This window comes from Odocoileus virginianus, chromosome 4, assembly GCF_023699985.2.
Source record: "Odocoileus virginianus isolate 20LAN1187 ecotype Illinois chromosome 4, Ovbor_1.2, whole genome shotgun sequence".
Classification (NCBI taxonomy): Eukaryota; Metazoa; Chordata; class Mammalia; order Artiodactyla; family Cervidae; genus Odocoileus; species Odocoileus virginianus.
Window position 1 is genome coordinate 24,935,501 of NC_069677.1, and position 17,846 is coordinate 24,953,346.

The 17,846-nt window shown below is 52.5% G+C and overlaps 1 protein-coding gene across 2 annotated transcripts; it reads right to left on the bottom strand.

Moving 5' to 3' along the window:
• Nucleotides 1–994: 994 nt before the first annotated feature.
• On the bottom strand, nt 995–17,343 carry DVL3 (dishevelled segment polarity protein 3). Of its 2 annotated transcripts, XM_070466309.1 has the most exons (16): nt 16,875–17,343; nt 11,416–11,485; nt 10,793–10,914; nt 10,565–10,674; nt 10,233–10,368; nt 9,963–10,056; nt 9,678–9,747; nt 8,912–9,051; nt 8,656–8,732; nt 8,480–8,547; nt 8,176–8,325; nt 7,448–7,579; nt 7,096–7,263; nt 4,051–4,266; nt 3,553–3,963; nt 995–2,696 (listed from the first exon to the last, which is right to left on the bottom strand). In XM_070466309.1, the coding sequence occupies exons 1-16, from the start codon at nt 17,033–17,035 to the stop codon at nt 2,665–2,667; spliced, it is 2,157 nt and encodes a 718-aa protein (XP_070322410.1). In that variant the 5' UTR covers nt 17,036–17,343; the 3' UTR covers nt 995–2,664. The 2 variants fall into 2 exon arrangements, with proteins under 2 accessions (XP_070322410.1, XP_070322411.1); XM_070466310.1 differs by having other exon boundaries at nt 995–3,963.
• Between the last annotated feature and the right edge of the window lie 503 nt (nt 17,344–17,846).

Sequence of the window (17,846 nt, forward strand, 5' to 3'; positions counted from 1 at the left end):
ATGCTCACTTCCTTTTCCTCAATGAGCATTCTGGGAATTGTAGTCTCTGCAATCCCTCTTGTTCCTCTTTCAGAGTTTGTGAGAGCCTCAGAAGATTACTGCCATTTGTTGAAGCCCATCTGTTAAGCCTTGGATTGCTGTAGGCCTTTCAGTCTCCAGAGTCCGAGGACTGATTGTCATTTTTTTTTTGATTGTCATTTTACACACACACACACACACACACACACACAGAGGACTTGGCAGTAAAAGTGTTTGTGCTGAGTTAACTGCTTTATAACATCACCTCTGATTTTCCCAAGCTTTTTTGCATTGTATATTTGTTCTAGACATGAGCCTTTTCCCAGAAATCAAGACTTAAGGTAGGGGGCAGGGAGTAAGGAATCAAATATTTAGAAGAAAAGCTAAAATTTTTTCAAAACATGTTTGAAAACTATATACCTATGGGACTGTGAGGTCCTCAAGGTCAGGACCTGTGTGTCTTCTACTGACAGGCATATATGTGGCTTAGAAAACTTGGCAAGTTGAGTTTAACTGGACGTGGGATTTGAAATCCCTTCTTTGATGAATAATCTTCACATCCAAGCCAAGAGGAGACAGAGCCAATCCTGGTACATGAAAGGCCTGGCTGGTTCTTACAGGACCTGAAGAACATCTGTTGGCTCTTCTCTTTCTGTAGGGAGAGATACCATGCTGCCTTCCCTAGGCAGGGCCGAACCCATTATGAGAGGAAGCAAGGGCAAGAAAGGGGAAACCTAGTTGCAAACTCTACTATTGCTAGCACTGTCCTGCTAGAAACCAGAATGAGGGCAGGATGAAAATCTGACCTTCTAAAGATCAGGGTCACAGTCTTAAGCCATTAAGTGACTGAATACAGGCACGTCTAATTCTTGAACCAGCACTCAAGGCTTACTCCTACCTTTCTAGGAGCTTTGTCCTCAATACATACCCTACCCCCCTACCAATTTAGAGTAAATAATAATGATAATAATAGTAGTAGTAGTAATAATAATAGCTACCATTTATTGAGCACCTATTCTACTGTGTGCCAGGCACTGTGCTAGGCACTTTTCGTACAATATCTAATTTAAGTCCTCACAACAACCCTGTGAGGTAGGTATTATTATCATTTTACATATGAGGAAACTGAGGCTCAGAGAGATTAAATAACTCTCTTATCACGCAACCAAAAAGTAGCAGAGTTGGGATTCAAACCCAGAACAACCTGATTCCAAATCCCAAGCTCCTGTGAACTAGAGTAGAGGCAGAAGGGAGAAGAAGGGCCAAATCCAAGGAAACTTGGAGTGGAATGGATATGATACACTGACTAGTAAAATACGGGAAGGAATTTAAGCCCATAAATGTTTCTAGCTGGTGAGCCTATGAAGAGTGATGAACGTAACCAGGATTGGAATTCAGGAGGAACATACTTGGCGGTAGGGAGGGAAAGAATTGAGTCCATCTGGACATGTCCAAGGAGATATCCAGTGGATGATAAAAATACAGATCTAAAGGTAAAGGGCAGTTAGGGCTAGAGATATATATTTGGGAATCACCAGCATATCAATGGCAGTTGACATCAGGATGGATGATTCTATTTTGGGAGTAAATAGAGAGGAAAGAGAAGTGGACCAATGATGGAATACAGGGACCCTGAAGGCATGAGCAATAGTGGAAGAATTCTCAAGAGAGTCAGAGATGGCAGAATCAGAGGAGGAAGAGAAGTACAGGAGGCAGCCCCATAGTAGTGGCTAGAGGCAACCATGGTCTGGGCTGGGAGCAAACCTAGAGCTCCCAGAAGGAAGACAAGACTGAGTTACACTTCTAGCACAGCCCTCATGCACCCCCCCACCCCCAGGAATATTTGTTAAATGAATGAATGCCAAAATACCCCTATCCTGGTTTACACCAAAACTTGGAGCTTAGGACTTCATCTTACTCTTGACACCCCAGGTCTAAAAATATGGAAGCCTGGGTGAGCCAGAATTTATAGAAGAGGCTCATAGAGAAAGTCGTGATTTGTTTAAATGGGAGAATAAGGTTAAGAAAAAAAAACACCCCACAAAATTTGGCACTCTATCTGGAAGTCCCAGAAGTCCTCCTGCCCAACCTTGCTCTGAGTTATGATGACTGTGAAAACACAGAAGGGTGTGGGGGGTGGGGGGCAGAATGAGAACAATCTGTTAGTTGCCTGGGGTGTCTTGTGCCAAGTCCAGCCTGAGCCCAGCTTATGGGCTTTATTCAGATAGGAAGATGATGGGGACATGTGTGGGAGGTGTGAGGGCTATGAAAAGAGAAAAGTCAGGGGACCAGCCCCATAACCTGGGAGAGGACTGGGAGAGAGGGTCCAGCCCTCTGGTCAGGGACCAGCCCTGAGGCTTAAGTGAATTTGCATAGGCACATGTGTGTGTGTGTGAGAGACAGACAGACACAGAGAGAGGGAGAAAAAGGGAGAGAGGGAATGAGAAAGCAGAGAACTCTCTGGGGAAAGGGGAATAGAGGCTCTCATAGGTGGGTGAGAGGCTGGGGTGATTCTCAGAAGTCTAGTGACTTGACATGTTTGTTGAAGTGTGGGTATGGGGGTTGAATATCCTTGGGAAGCCCTGAGGGGCTGCTGAAGCAAGGTTCCTGGTCTCCTCAGAGGCTGGGCCTCCTCTCGCTGGGGACTCACAGAAAGTCAAACAGCCCGAAATTCTTGGCTGCTCCAGGCCCAGGAAAAATTGGGGGAGGAAAAAAGAAAGAAAAGAAATGTTTCAGCCCAGAGGTGAGATGAGCCTGCTGATTATTAGTAGGGTTAGGGGTCTGAAGGAACCAGCTCATGAGGCAGGCATGGGGTGGGGGTAGGTTTGGGTGCAGAGCAGAGATGCTCCCTGGGATCTGCTAACAGTTCAAGAAATTGAGGGGGCCCTCTGTGCTTCTGCTAAGGTTGAGCGCAGGCAGGGTTAGTATGGACGGTTACTGGAGGGGACTGCAGCTCTAGGGTGTATGGCTGAAGCAGTAGGTGGGGACAGTTAGGAGGAGGGGCGCATGAAGCAAGTCTTTTTTGGTGTCAGTATTAAGGGAAAAAAAAAATCAAGAAATTGGCATGCATGTAAGGTTAATAGAGGGATGATGCCACTAAATGAACGGTGAAAAGGCACTGGGAGAGGGGAGGCGGGGATGAGGGGTATGCAGGTCTTCAAGGGCACCTCTGGGGTCAATTCTTGAAATATGTGTGTGTGGGGGGGGGGTGGGGGAGGGTAAGGAGCAGCACTAGCCATTTGGGTCCCAGGGACATGAACGATCCTGGGAAGTCCTGCACAGCAGTTAGTGGGCAGAAGGACAAGCTGGGGCCGGTGGCAGGTTAAGGGCTGCATTACCGATCAGTGGGTGCACCCCACCCTCGCTGCACCCAGCGAGCAGTTAGCGCGCCTGCATTTAGTTCCATTTATTTCCCTTTCAGGTACCAGACAAAATAAAAAAGACGGACGGAGAGAGGAACGCAGCCAGCCTGAGGCGGGGTAGGATGGTAGTGGGGGAGGGGCCCTGCTCACATCACATCCACAAAGAACTCACTGGGGTTTCCCATGGCCATGCGGAAGGACTGTCTGCTGGCGGTCAGTTCAGGGGGCACAGAGGCCAGGTCGCGGCCCGGAGGGGCTCCCGGGGGCCCCATGGCCGCGGGCGGTGGGGGCATCATCAACATGGGGGGCCCGTAGAGAGGGGGCACCCCAGGGGGGCCGTAGCTTGGGTGCGTGTGATGGCTGCGCAGGCTGCTGGCCAGCGAGTGGTGGCTGCGGTGGCTGTGCTCGCTGGCGGCAGGACCCGAGCGCTCGCTGGGCGCCCGCTCCCGCGGCCCCCGCAGGCTGCTGCGGGTCGTGTGGTCCGATTCGCTGCCGCTACCGCCCGACTTCGAGTCCCCGGCCTTAGGGTCCTTCTCCTTCCGCCGGTCGCTGCCGCTACGATTAGAGCCACTGCTCCGGCTGCCTGCAGGGGACAGGCAGGGATGGGGTGGGAGACACTCAGAGCTTGCGGAGGAAGCCTGGGGCTCGCCCATGGCCCTCTCCTCATTACCTTCACTGTGCTGACTGCTGGCGCTGCCCCCGCCATAGCTGTACCCCAGCTCTGGGAAGCCTGGGTGCGGATTGTAGGGGTGTGGGGGCGGCGGGTACTGGTAAGGGAAAGCCATGGGCCAAGGGGCGGCCCCTGGGTGCGGCAGAGGGGCCAGCGTGTCCTGGTCGGAGGCGCCGCTGGAGCCGTCGTGATCGTGGAGGGAGAGGTTGGCCATGTCTGTGGAGGGAAGCCGAGGATACATGAGCGGGGTCTGTCCCATGCCTCCGCACCCTTAGCAGAGAGATCCCCAGCCTAGGTCGGGTGGATGTGCTTGGAAAGACAGTAACAGCAGTGGCTGCCAGAATGGGAGGAGGGATAGGCCAGAGATCTCTCACTCCTTCAGACCCCCTCTTGCCACCCTCCAGAGGTGGTAGGAAGGGAGACCCTGCAGAGACAGGCCCAGAGAAAACCGTCCCTTGGAAAGTGCGAGTCACCACTTCAGATGGTCAGGTGCCCAGTTTCTCCTGCTTCCTCAGTGGCTGGAAGAAGGGGCAAAATTCTTATTTGGCAATTTTCTCCTCAGTTTGCTTAGAGGGTAAAAGGTAGGGAGGGGAGTATGGGAGACTGAAATACCAGATAGCCACTAGGTGTTGCGCACCTGCCCCTTATCAGGCACAATACAAAGCACTTCATCTCATGAAAATGTTACCACGACCCTATGAGGAAGGTATGTTTAGTCACAGTTTTCTTTTCCAGATGAGACAGTGAAGTCCAGAGAGGTTAAATGATCAGCCAGAAGAGGCCAACCCAAACTGTAGAAGCTCAGAGTGGCTAACTTTACCTTTCCAGATGAGGGCATTAGTAAGAAAAAAGGAGTAGTCTGGGGAAATTTAGGTGACATTTTGCCCTCCTCACTCACTTAGGACTAAAATCACACCCCATCTGTACCAGGTCCCAGAGCTCTGAGAGAGCTGCAGTTTCCCTAGGGGCCAGTTGTTGGATCCAGACTGAGTCCTTTGATCCCAGCCCTTAAGAGAGCTGACCCAAACTTATATGGGAGAAGGAGTCAGGAGAGGGAGCTGAGGCAGCCTATGAAGTTTACCAGCCAAACCATCCACTGGTCAAAGCCAGTAGCTAGCATGAGTGGTGGTGGTGGTAGGAAGCAGGCAGCTGACTTGGTGACTACTTTAGCCACCAGGCTGTCGTCTGGTGGGCAGTGACTGTGTGTTTTTGGGCTACCCAAGTCCCCAGCTCTTCCCTTTGAGCTTGCCATGTTCGCAGCTGAGGAGACCTTAGCCAGTACAAAGGAAAAGGCCTGTTCTGTCAGCATCTCCCTGAGCTCGGCTTCTGGTGACTTGGTCCATGGGTAGAAGACCAGAATGCCCCTGCGATGGAACAGTATCTCTGAGCAAAAGCCACAGCTATCCTGAGAAGCTTTATGTACCTCTGAAGGTTTGGGGCCAGTGCTGCCTTCTCCTAAATGATGATAATTATATTTGATTGAGCCTAAGGAGTCACTGATTATAAGATGCACTCCAAATTCAGATATTGAAATGTGAAAAAATGTTCTTCTTAGAATCAATTAAATATATGATAAATGGGTAAGCTTTTTTTTTTTTAAGAGCAATTACTGTGGGCCAAACATGGCGCTAAAAGCATTATATAAAGTAAAGTGAAGTCACTTAGTCATGTCCAACTCTTTGTGACCTCATGGACTGTAGCCTACAAGGCTCCTCTGTTCATGGAATTTTCCAGGCAAGAGTACTGGAGTGGGTTGCCATTTCCTTCTCCAGGGGATCTTCCCAACTCAGGGATCGAACCCAGGTCTCCTGCATTGCAGGCAGACACTTTACCGTCTGAGCCACCAGGGAAGCCCCAAAGCATTATATACATTAGCTTATATTATTCTCAAAACAAACCTATGAGATAGGTTTTACTGTTAACTCCATCTTACAGATCAAGAAATTGAGGCACTGAGAGGCTGTGTCACGTACTCATGTTCACACAGTAAGGATGGAGCTAAAATTTGAACTTGGAACTGTCTAACTCCAAAGCCTTATGCATCTATTACTCCTCCTCCATGGGGCCATGCTGGAGCTGCTGAGGGCCAGGGACACTCCCCCCCATGCAGGGACCTGTGCTCCTCAAGAACAGCCTTTCTAGGCCATTGAACCCAATCTGAAGCAGAGACAGAACTGGCTTCTGAGGCTGGACTTCAGCTCCTAATCCTGAGCCTTGCTGTCCTGTTCTGAGGACTCCCTTCTCCGAGGGCTGTCCACAGGCTCTGGAGAATGGGGCTTCCCTGCAGACTTCTCCTGCTTAAGAACCCTCACTGGCTTTGTACTTTCTCACGATCAAGTCCAGATCCCTTGGTACAGCTTGCAGAGTCTTCTACAGGATGGCCCTGTCAGCTTTTCCAGCTTCAGTGTGAGGCACAGCTGCCACCTTCAGGGGTCTGAGGAGGCTGGAGACTTGAGGCCTCAGGCCAGCTCCAGTTCCTGTCTTAGTGGAATCTGCTTGGTGCTGTGAGGGTGAGCAGGAACCAAGACTAGGAACTGATTGGCCTTGCTGGGGCAATGTTTCTGCAGCACTGTACACCTAGGACAGCCCTGATGTGGTGGGAAGAACAAAGGCTGGAGCCAGAAAGACCTAGACTCGAGGTCTTGCTTCTCTGCTTCCAGCTGTGAAACCTGGAGTGGACTACTTAACTTATATAAGTCTCAGTTTCCTCATCTGAAAACAGGATCATCTCCCCAAGGGCTTTAGGGAGGTTTTGAGGACTGAGTGATGCTTTAGAAACAACCAGCATGGTGCCAGGCACAGAGGAGGCACTCAGAAAATGCCAGCCCCAAGGGGGCTGGGCAGGGCAGTGAAGAAGAACTGGTCTGGGCTCTGCCTAAGAACTGGTCTGGGCTCTGCCTCTACCACACAGAACTGTCAGGTCTTGAGGCTCCCCCACCTCTGCTGCCCCCTAATCTGGGTTCCCTAGAGTCTGCTGCCACATCCAACCAGGCCACTCCCACTTTCAACCAGGAGATGGGGCAAGGAGGTTGGGGAGGCACGTACTGCCACAGAGGTCGCCAAAGATGTAGTAGCACTGCTCGGAGAAGGTGATCTTGTTGACAGTGTGGCGGATGAAGCCGGCTTTCAGCAGGTTGCTGGCATACTTGCGGGCCTCTCGCCGGTCAGTGAAGCCTTCCACGTTGTGGTACAGCCAGTCCACCACATCCGAGCCTGAGGGCAAGGCTGCTACTTGATTGGGAGGCCCACCAGACCTGGGCTCTTCTGACCTCACAGGAGCCGTGAGGCTGGTGCTGATTCCAACTCCAAGGGGTGGCCCAAGGGAGTTCTTGGTTCCTGGCCTGCCCCGCCCCACCACTTTCCACCCCTCCTTCATCCCACCATGGGGCCCTCTCACCGATGAAAGCGTTGGGGATGGTAATCTTGAGCCACATTCGGTCACGGACCTCTAGCCCGGATTCAGGGGAGGCCATGGCTTTTACTATGGCGGCCATGTCACTGTGGATGGACAGGTGGAAGTCGTCTAGGCCTGGGGGTGGGAGGTAGAATGGTGAGGCAGAAAGGGGCTATGGAGTCAAGTACACAGGAGTTTGCATTCCAGCTCTACTGCCTAATAACATGGACCAATGTCAAGCAAATTACCAACATTTTGGACACTCAGTTTCCCCTTCTGTAAAAATAGGGACTTTAATATCTATTTTACAAGGATATTTGAAGAAAGAATTCAATAATGTAAATGAAAGTGCTTAGCCCAGTGTATAATGTGTGCTGTGATAATAGAAAGGCAGTCATTTACTGAGCGCTTACTTTATGCCACATACTGTGCTTAATGTTTTATTTGTATCCTCTTATTAAACTCCAGAAGCCTGGTAAAGTGCATATCATCAGTCCCATTTTACAAGAGGAAACTGAGGCTTACTGGGTGCTCAGTACAGGTTCAGAAGCAAACTGTTTGGTGAGGGTCAGTGTCCACTGAGGGAAACTGCAGAGTGAGGTGGCTGGAACAAATTGACTCTCCTCTCCAGCTCCCTCGGATGCTCAAGCAAGAGTCTCCAGGTGGGCCTTCAGCAGTCCCTTCCAGCTGGTCCTATGTGCTGGGCCCAGGGGTCGGGGTTGGACACTCACGCTCTGTGTCAGGGATGGAGCTGGTGATGGAGGAGCTGGTGGAGGTGATGGTGCTCAGGGAAGGGCTCATGCCGTAGGCAGGGAAGGTGCCGGTCATGGCTGCAGTGTGGGAGACCCAGGCCGCGGGGTCAATGGGCCGGATGGGCTCACCTGCAGGGAGGATGAGGAGTCAGGGACTACCCGCCCTGCCCACTGCCTGGCCCAATAGGGTAGGTGTGAGGTTCGGGGTAACACGGAAGGAAGGAGAGACAGGGCTCATGTATGCTAAGCACCAGCTTTAGGGCCCAGTCTCCCATCCACTTACTCCTGGGCAGTGTGAAGCACCCACGTGGACTTGGGTCCCAGCACTTGGCTACAGTCAAGGTGATGGGCCTGAAAGCAAGGGTGTCCCTAGTGAGGGCAGGATGTGTGGAGGCCAAACCAAGCCCCTTCCCTGTTAGCCAGAAATATCTGCCCTCTCCTCCCCAATGCCATCCATACCCTGGTTTGTGTACAATTTCCCGAAGTACTCGAACTGCATCATCGTTACTCATGTTCTCAAAGTTGATCTCGTTTACCTGGGAAAAAGGAGCAGGAGAGGAATGTGCAGCTGTGTTGGGGAGATGATAGGGAAGCTGGGTAGGGAAGCTAAGTTTGGTGGGCTAGGGGGTCTTCCCCATACCAAGAAGCAGGATACAGAGGGTGCGGACATTTCCCCATCTCTATGCATACCACCGCCCAGGGTGGGCAATGGTACCTGTAATAGCATGTCTCCTGGCTCAATGCGTCCATCAGCAGCCACGGCCCCACCTTTCATGATGGAGCCAATGTAGATGCCTCCATCACCACGCTCGTTGCTTTGGCCCACAATGGAGATGCCCAAGAAGTTATACTTTTCTACAGGGAGTAATAAGAACTTAAGATGGGAACAATGTTCCTACCCAAATTCTAAGCCCCTCATTAGAAAAGGGTGGAAAGGGACAAGAACTAATATTTATTGAACTTGAATCAGGCACTGTATTCTGCATACTCAAACATACTTTCACTTAATCCTTGTTGGCCATGAGTCCAACAGGCCAAACAGTCCTATTTTACAGTAGAGCAGACAACTGAGGTGCAGAGAATTTGAGTGACTTTTCTAAGCCATGAAGTGGCAGAGTTAGGATTCAAACTCAGATTTAAATTCCAAAGTTGGGGCTCTTTTCACTATATCCTGCTACGTCCTAAAGAAGAGCACCTAGGGCAGAAATCAGAGACCAAGAAGGCAAGGGATGGAAAGCGGGAAGCGGGGAAGCATCAGAATCACTTCCTTTAGGAAGTCTTCCTGGATGCCATTCTCTGCTTCCATAGTGCTTATCTCTGTCATAGCTCTGATCATGAGATACTGAACGAATCAGCGCATGTAGCTGTTTGTGCTGTTGAAAGAGAGCTCCTTGAGGGAAGGGAACATATCGTGTGTCTCTCTGCACTCCCAGTGTCTGGCACGTAGCAGGTGCTGGACAGTGTCATTTCACGAGACTCACCCATGTTGAGAGTGACGGTGATGATGTTGAGTGACATGGTGGAGTCCGTGATGCTGCTGAAGGACGAAGACTGGAATAGACAGAGGCCCTGAGCAGCAGGCAGGGGTGGCAGGAACTCACTGCTCCCACCGAGCTCCTCCTCAAGGCTAGCCCTCAGCACCACCTCCCCTCTGGGATGCTATACCCTGACCCAAGGGGAGGGATCGAAGGAATCACAAACTCTCATCTTGCTCAGGGCAGGGAGGCTCAGTCTGCTCTACCCACCCCAGCGTCTTAGTCCCATACCCGCTCAATCCGGGAAACCTTCTGCTTCCGCCGCCGCCGCTTGTGTCTTCTCATCAGGCGTGAGGCGCTGCTCTGCTCTGTGGAGCTGCTGAACCTGTGGGGCCCACAGTCGTTCCCCACCAGGCTGGCCCAGCCCTATCCCATAAGAGGCATCGCAGGGTCCGGGTCCCCACCACAAAGCCCACATCCCGCCCAGGGGCCCAGCATCCTCAGGGTTCAGGGCTCCTACGGGTCACCTGTCCCGCAGTACCCAGGAAACCAAAGCCCCACCTGCTGGTGGAGTCATCCTCATCTGAATCAAAGAAGCTGGTGGTCTCCAACTCGCTGCTCATCAGGGTCGAGGAGCTGTCATAACCCCCTGGCTCTCGCCGCCGCTCCCCCTTGGCAGTTCCATTCAGCCGGGTTGCTGTAGGGGATGGAGGCAGCTGGGCTCACAGTGCTTGATGAGGGAGAGAAGGAGGCAAGAGGGACGAGCCAGGGGCTGTACTGGGGCCAGGTCTATCCAGAGCTCAGGAAGGAAGGCAGAGAGGTGGGTAGCTGGGTGGAAGGGGCAGGGAGAGATGCTGGGGGTGGGGGAAGGTGTGGGTTCAGGGAAGACGCACTGTGCTCTGGGCCATCCCTCCGGCGTGGCCGCTCTCGCTGGGCAGACACCAAGGAGTCGGTCTCTGTGTCATTGTCCAGGTTCTCCTGGCTGCCCCCACCAGCGTGAGGGCTGTAGGGAAGAGGGGACTTAGTGGGGGAGGGCGCAGGCTGGGGCCCCCCTCCCCCAGCCCTGAGCTGAGCTGAGGCAGCCTCCCCAGGGGTTCTCCCCACCCTCCGGTCACACTCACTGGAAGGATGGGGGCCGGGAATCACCGATGCCTCCCGTGCGCTCCATGGGCGGTGGTAGTTCTGCTGGGCTGTCAGCACAGAAGGGCGCTGGTTCTGGGTGTGAGCCTTCAGCCGACACCAGCTGATGGGGAGGAGATGCATGGGTACTGGGGCACAGAGGCCCCAGGGAAAAGGGGCTAGCTGGCTTATGGCAGGGCATGAAGCCTTGGGAAGAATGAAGCAGGGGACATGGGGGAAGAAGAGACGGGACTGTGCAAGGTCAGATGAGACGACGAGGAGGCTGAAATGCATGGGCTGGTGAAATGGAATCAGGGCAAAGAACAAGGGTCAGAGGTCCAAAGTAGAGGTCAGCAAGTGACAGAAGGAAACCTGACAAGTGCCACAAAGGACATAGGAGACATTTTTTGTCTCCAGTGTGTACTTCTGTCTCTTTCTTTCCCCGCTTCCCACCACTTTCCCACTTTTCACCAAGGCTATAGAATCTGGAGTGAGAGAGTTCAGTTAGAAAACTCAAGGAAGATTCAGATACTGAAACATCAAACCACGGTCTCAGCAATGCCTTTCCTCCATCCAGCTCACTGCAGGAATGCAGGTGGAGAGAGGGTTGAGGCGAGCTCCTTACCCAGGACACCACCCGGCCATTGAAGCAGGGCAGCTTGGCATTGTCGTCCGAGATCTCCTCCTTCACCACTCTGCAGGGAAAGGACAGTGTCAGAGTGAGCTTTCTGGGGTGGGAAATACAACCCCAACTCTCAGTGCTCCTGTACCCTGAACTGGGAATCAAACCACCAGTATAAGCCTGTTCAAATGGGAGCAGAGGTGGGGTGACCGAGGAACAGTTCTTTATCACCACCAGAAAGACACCAGCCATGCCCAGGCCAGCTGCCTTCCTGGGGCATCCTCTTGGCCATCAAGTGATTGCAAATTACACCTGATAAATCACTGTCCCCAATGAGTGCAGTCACACCTAGAATCTCAAGAGCTGTACTCATTCCCCAACATGGCTCTCCTGTGCTAGATTTTCTCTTTCCCTCTGAACCTAAACTAGGAAAAAACACACCCTTATCACTGTCCTCTTCTCAGTTGGGAATCCTGACATTCTTCTGGGAGGTGTGGATGAGGAATTGAAGGAAATTAGGAAAGAGAAGGGGAGAAGGCATTTACCAAACATCCCCCACTGCCACTATGACACTGGTAACAACTGCCTTCATTTACTGAGCATGTACTATGGGTCAAGCACTAAGCTAAGCAGTTTACTAGTATCACTTTATTTAATATTCTCAGCAACGCTGTAAAATAGATACAGATGGGGAAACCAAGGCTCGGCAGGTTCAGAAATTCAGCTACAGTCACACAATTGATAAATGAAGAGCTGGAATTTGAATCCTGGTCAGCCTGATTCCAAAGCCTTTATTCTTACCTATTATACCATCTTATCCCCCTACAGTTAGAATGTATAATCTTTACATCAGCCTCACTGTATAGACAATATGATCTTGATTTTATGAATAAGAAAATAGAAAGAATCAGAAACTTGTTCAAGGTTACAGAGCTAGATGTCAGGGCTGGAATTCCACTCCAAGCTTATCTGACTCCAAAGCCTATATTCTTCCCAGGGTATTTCACATTATTTTCCGTACAGTGTTGGAGGTGATGTGGGTCTGTGTGGAGGGTGGGGGTGTGGGAGACAGTGATGCGGGACATAGGCGAGGCAGGTAGCATATAGTCTCAGGCATGCAGTTTGGCCTGGTGCATCAGTGAGGCAAGAAGTCAGATCATAACTATAGTTTGGGGCCAGGAAAGGGAACAGAAAACCTTGGACCCCCCCCACCCCCCTCCACCCCCTGCCAGACTGCATCAGACATTTCAGGAGCACAGAGCTATAAAGCTGTGATCCAGGGCAAGAGGAAGACATGTGCCTGGAGCTCCAAGCAGAGAGGGAAGACAGGAAGGAGGCTGGGAAGCCCAGTCCTCCCTTGTTCTTAAAGCTGCTCTTTCCCAGAGCTAGGGATGTGCTTGGCTCCTAGTGATGCTCACATTCCTGGACTCACAGCCAAGTTCAAAGGCTGAGCATGCCCTCCTCCCTCCCATTCAGCTCTGACTCCTCCGACATTTCCAACCCCACAGTGACCCCAAGAAAGCAGCTCAAATCATCCTGCATAGGCTCACCACAGAAAGCCTGGAGACAGAACAGACTAGAAAACAGAGACATAGACATAGCTCAGACCCACTAGCCAGTCTGATCGCAGGGGACCCCAAGCTTGTAACCCCCACGGGAATTGGGGCTCAAATTGAAAGGAGGTATGTGGGCCATGGAGCAAGGACTGCGACCTTCTCTGGAGAGGGTCTCAGCACCCCTGTGGTGGGAAACTGCTGCTGGGTTCCCACCACCCCCTCCCCCTGGAGGCCCCACCACACAGCTCCACACTACAGATGTTTCCTCTCTTTCTGGGGGTCACCGACAGGTCACCAAGGCACTGCTGACTCACAATGATCAGCTGATCTTCAGCAGCCTTGGGGGACTTCAGACAGGCCTCCCCCTCCCACTGTGGAGCTGAATGGCTCAGGGTTCCACAGCGCTTATACACTCACATATACACACATACCAAGAGGAATCAGAAAAATCTGGGTTCAAATTCCAATTCTGCCACTTAATAGCCCTCCTCTCTTAGAGAATTTTCTTAACTTTTCCAAGCCTTTTCTCATCCTGGTAAGTGAGATTTGTAAATGCCTGACATAGGCCAGACATACACTAAAAACTAGTTATTAACTTTGTCAATTTTTTGCGGGATCCATACTCTCTTTCTAACTAGGTGTAAGTTTCTAAGGGCAGGGACCAAACAAATCTGCTTATCACTCATTGTTCAATCGACTAAAAAGCCTTTGCCGAGAGCCCAGTGGGCTTTAAGTTTTGTGCTTGCTGTTGCATGGTGCTGAAGAAGAATCAGACCTGGAACCTGCCCTGTTCATGGAGGTTACTGACCAATGCACAGTTCATGTGAGTATACTGCAAGTGGAAGAGATCAGAGCTGAAAGGGCAGCAGATGTGTTTACTGGACAGACATCTGCTGAGTATTAGTGTAGGGTCCTGGCTACGACCAGGGTAGGTGTGAGGATAAATAGGAATAAGTGCCATAACTTTAAAAAGTACAACTCAGAGGAAAGAATTTGAACCTGGAGAAGATCAGGGAAGAGAAGTACTTCAGGTAGAAGGCCCAGAGACAGGCAAGTGTGTGATGAGGAGCCAGGAGCAACACACTTAGTGGCCCATGCTATTCCTCCCACAGCTCATGGACCCTCTAGTGGTGGTACCTTGTTCTCCCATCCACCATCTCCTCCGTGCTGAAAATGTTTAATGTTTATTTCTATATCTCAAATAATTTAAGAGGACTGGGCCTACCCTGAGCTTGACAAATACCTCTGGAGACCAGATGCGGGTTGGGAGTCCTCAGACCTTACTCACTTGGTAAGTGAGCCTGGAGAGCTGGAGGAGACAGCAGCCTTCCTTCCCTGACCCACTTCCCCATCTGTCAGCAGGGGTCACAGGGCCCTGCCTGACCCCTTATCATGGGGCTAGGATAGGTGGCAGCCCTGTCACCTCCACAGTTTGCCAAGGCTCAGCATCTCCCTCAGAGAGGATGTATTTGTTAAGCGATGGTGATAATAATACCTACAGTTGTATGATTAATGCCTTAGACTTTGGAGCCAGGTTCCTAATAAGCTCTGCCACTTATTAGCTGTGTGACCTTGGGTAAGGAAGTTACTTAAGTTTTCTGTGCTCTAGTTTCCTCATCTATAAACTGAAGATATTACTACCTGTTCCACAGGACTGTTAAGAGGATCTGAATGAGTAAAGATTTGAAAGTCATTTAGATCAATGTCTTTACACTACAAGCACCATAAAAAGTTTAACAAATGAAATATAGATATATACATTCCTCAGCTATTAGTTATCTGTGACAAGATAGCCCTACCAAGGTCTCCTTATCAATAATCCTTCTGAGGATAAACAAGATCAATCTCCTCTACTTCATTTTTACCATTGTTCTCAACACTGCTAAAATGGCCTATTCTAATATTTTGCAAAAGATGGTTCAAGTACCACTGATGAATGTAAGATTTCAGGAGTATCTGAATGAATGTTTAACTCAAGAGTTAAATATTTTTAAACATAGTTTAGAAAGAAATATAAATAGAAAACTCAGACCTGTGGTTCCATATTATTGATTGGGTCAAACTAAGAGCAAGTGGACTGACAGTGGACTTAAAGATAGTAAGTCAACAATGAGTAGATGTAATGGGGACCCTCTATGACTTCAGTTAGGCCTGGCTTGACAGCAGCCTGAGGAGAGTGGGAGGTGGCCCACAGAGGTCTAGGTTTACGAGGTGGGGGCACTTGGCCTAGTGGATTCTGGGATGAATGGGGGTAGACACACAGGCCTAACCTAGTTCCTTAAGGCACTTGGCCCCAGGCTGGCCCCACTGGACTCCAGCTGATTTTCCAATATCCTATACCCTGAGGCAATATCTTGGTCTCTTCTAACTCTCTCTCCCCTTACCAGACCAAGGCATCTCCCCTAGTCCCCCCACCACTCCCACCCCTTGCAGATGGATCCTCCTTCACCATCTTCCAATTGGGGGTGTCTGTCTCTGGACTGAAGCTAGACAATCATTACTACACCAGGAGTACTCCACCCAAAAGCAGGAACAGCAACAGAAACAAGAATAGTTAGAAGCTGCATAGTACTTCCCACCTTATAAAGCACTTTCACACATATGAGCTCATGGGCTCATCAAACCCTGAGTTCCAGGGGTAAAGGTGACGCGAAAACATGCCAGGCAGAAGACAGAGAAGGTGCTAGCATCCCAGAGCTAGGAGGGCTAGGGGCCTTGGAGAGAAGCCAGGGTGATGAACACCAGGGAGAAGAATGTCTCCCCTCACTCAGCTCTGGGCCTCAGCTCTAAAGAGCACTGTAGGCCTCAGGCTACAGCTGGAGAGGCGGCCTTTAGGCCTGGAGGGCCCAGGAAGGCCTTCCCCGCAGGCCTTCAGGCCCAGTGCCCAGTTACTGCGGGGCAGGCTAGTGTGGGGGCCTCCCCCTCCCCAGTCCCCTGGGAGTTGGAGGGGGGTGGGGGTGGTGGTGAGGGGATCAGCCAGGCTCCCCCTCCCAGGCCAGCTGCTACAGAACCTTCCGGCTCCAACATTCCATCCCCTCTTAAAGGGGAAGTCACTGCTTCCAAACTCCGCCTGTCCAAAGCCCTGCAGCTGGGGGAAGAAGACTCCGCCAGAGAGGGGAGGATGAACACGAGAGACCCTTCCTAGCCCTCCCATTCAGGCTCTGAGGCCTTTTCCAAGGTCTCCTCCTTGGCCACCATCTGGAGGAAAGAGGCCCTACTTCTGCGAGGGAATCTGCACCTGGGCTAGTGGGGACTCCTCCTCTGGGGCGAGGCGCCCTGCTCCCTGACAACATCCCGAACGGCCCACAGGGGACAGGGGAGACAGCTAAGTAAACATCAGAGGTGCAGGCCTTAGTTTACAGACTGAGCACCCCCCCAGCCAATTCAAGGTCCCACAGCATAGCCCCTAGATGCTCCATATTCCAAATATGGCTCGGAGTTGTGAAGCTGAAAAGATGGAGAAGACGAAGGCCGAGTGCCAAACACTCTGAGCCTCTGCTATAAAGGTGGCTGCATTGGCAGGAGGGTTGGGGACTGCGCTCCGGAATGGGTGGGGGTGTGTGTGTCTGTCTGTGTGGGCCGCTGGTTTGAGGAGGTGAGGGAGCTTGACTGGGCTAGAACTGACTGCTTCTAGGGAGCTGAACGTCCCCTTTAAACTAGAGGACCAGGGTCCCAAACAAGAGGGGAAAGGGGAACCCCTAGAGGGGCTGAAAGTCCAGCCTCTGAAAAAGCCAACGGGGGCCGAATGGCCGCGTGGTCCCTAGAATCCAGAGTAGTGCTAGAAGCCAGCGTACAAGCTGGGGGGGGGGGGGGGGGGCGGGGGACGGGGAGGTCCAAACTGGTCGAGTGGGCCCCTGGAAGCGGAGTAGCTGGGGTCCCCCGGAGGCGAGGCGGAGCCATCCTCACCCGAAATCGTCGTCCATAGACTTGAAGAAGAACTTATAGCTGGGTCGTTGCAGAACGCCCTTAAAGTCCGCCAAGGTGACGCGCTCGGCGGGCAGGGGCAGCTTCACCAGGTACGGCGTCTCCTGCCCGTCCAGGTGGTAGATGATCTTGGTCTCGCCCATGGCTCCGGCCTCGGGCCCGGCGGTCCGCGCGCTGCCTGCTCGGGAGGCCGGGCCGGGCCTCTCGGGCGGCGGCGGCGGCGCTCGGCGCGGCCCAGCGGCTCAGCCCAGCTCCGCGGCCGGCCGTGGCGCCAGCTCCCTTGTTCTCCGGCCGCTCCCGGGTCCCAGCGCCGCCTGCCGCGGTCGCGGCCGCCGCTTCCGCTCCCCACTCTCGCGGCTCGGCTGGCTACGGCGACTCTTCCGGTGGCCGCGGCCCTCCCGGCTCTGGGCCGCGGCCGGGTCCACTCTCCGCCCCCGACCCCGGCGCGCCCCGCCCCGGCGCGGCCCCGCCCCTGGCCGCCGCCGAGCCGCTCTGGCCTCACGGCAGATGGCCTGGGTCTCCGCCGAACCCGCGGACACCCCGCCCACCCACCAGGCGGTGCTCCGCTCCTGCGCTCCGGTCCCAGGCTCAGGGGGCGGGGAGCGTGGCGGCGGTCGCCTACGCCCCCAGGGGCTGGATGGATAGATCGCTTCAGGATGGCCGGGTTCCCGGACTCTTCAAGACCCTGGCTCTAGACCCAAGGGGATCGGCTGCTCCTCTGCAGCTGGGAAGGCATTAATGCAGGGGTTGCTTTGCTTCCCAGAGAAGAGGTTCTGACCAAGTATTTCTGGAGGATAGAGACCTCATCGACCTGGCCTTTTAGGGTTTGCCGAGAAGCATAGCTGCTGTCATTGAGTCTACCCGACAACTCCTTACGGACAGAACAAGATCGAGTTCTGATTCCTTCTTGTAACCTCAGTACCGAAGTGTGAAGTAGTGATTTAATAAATGGAC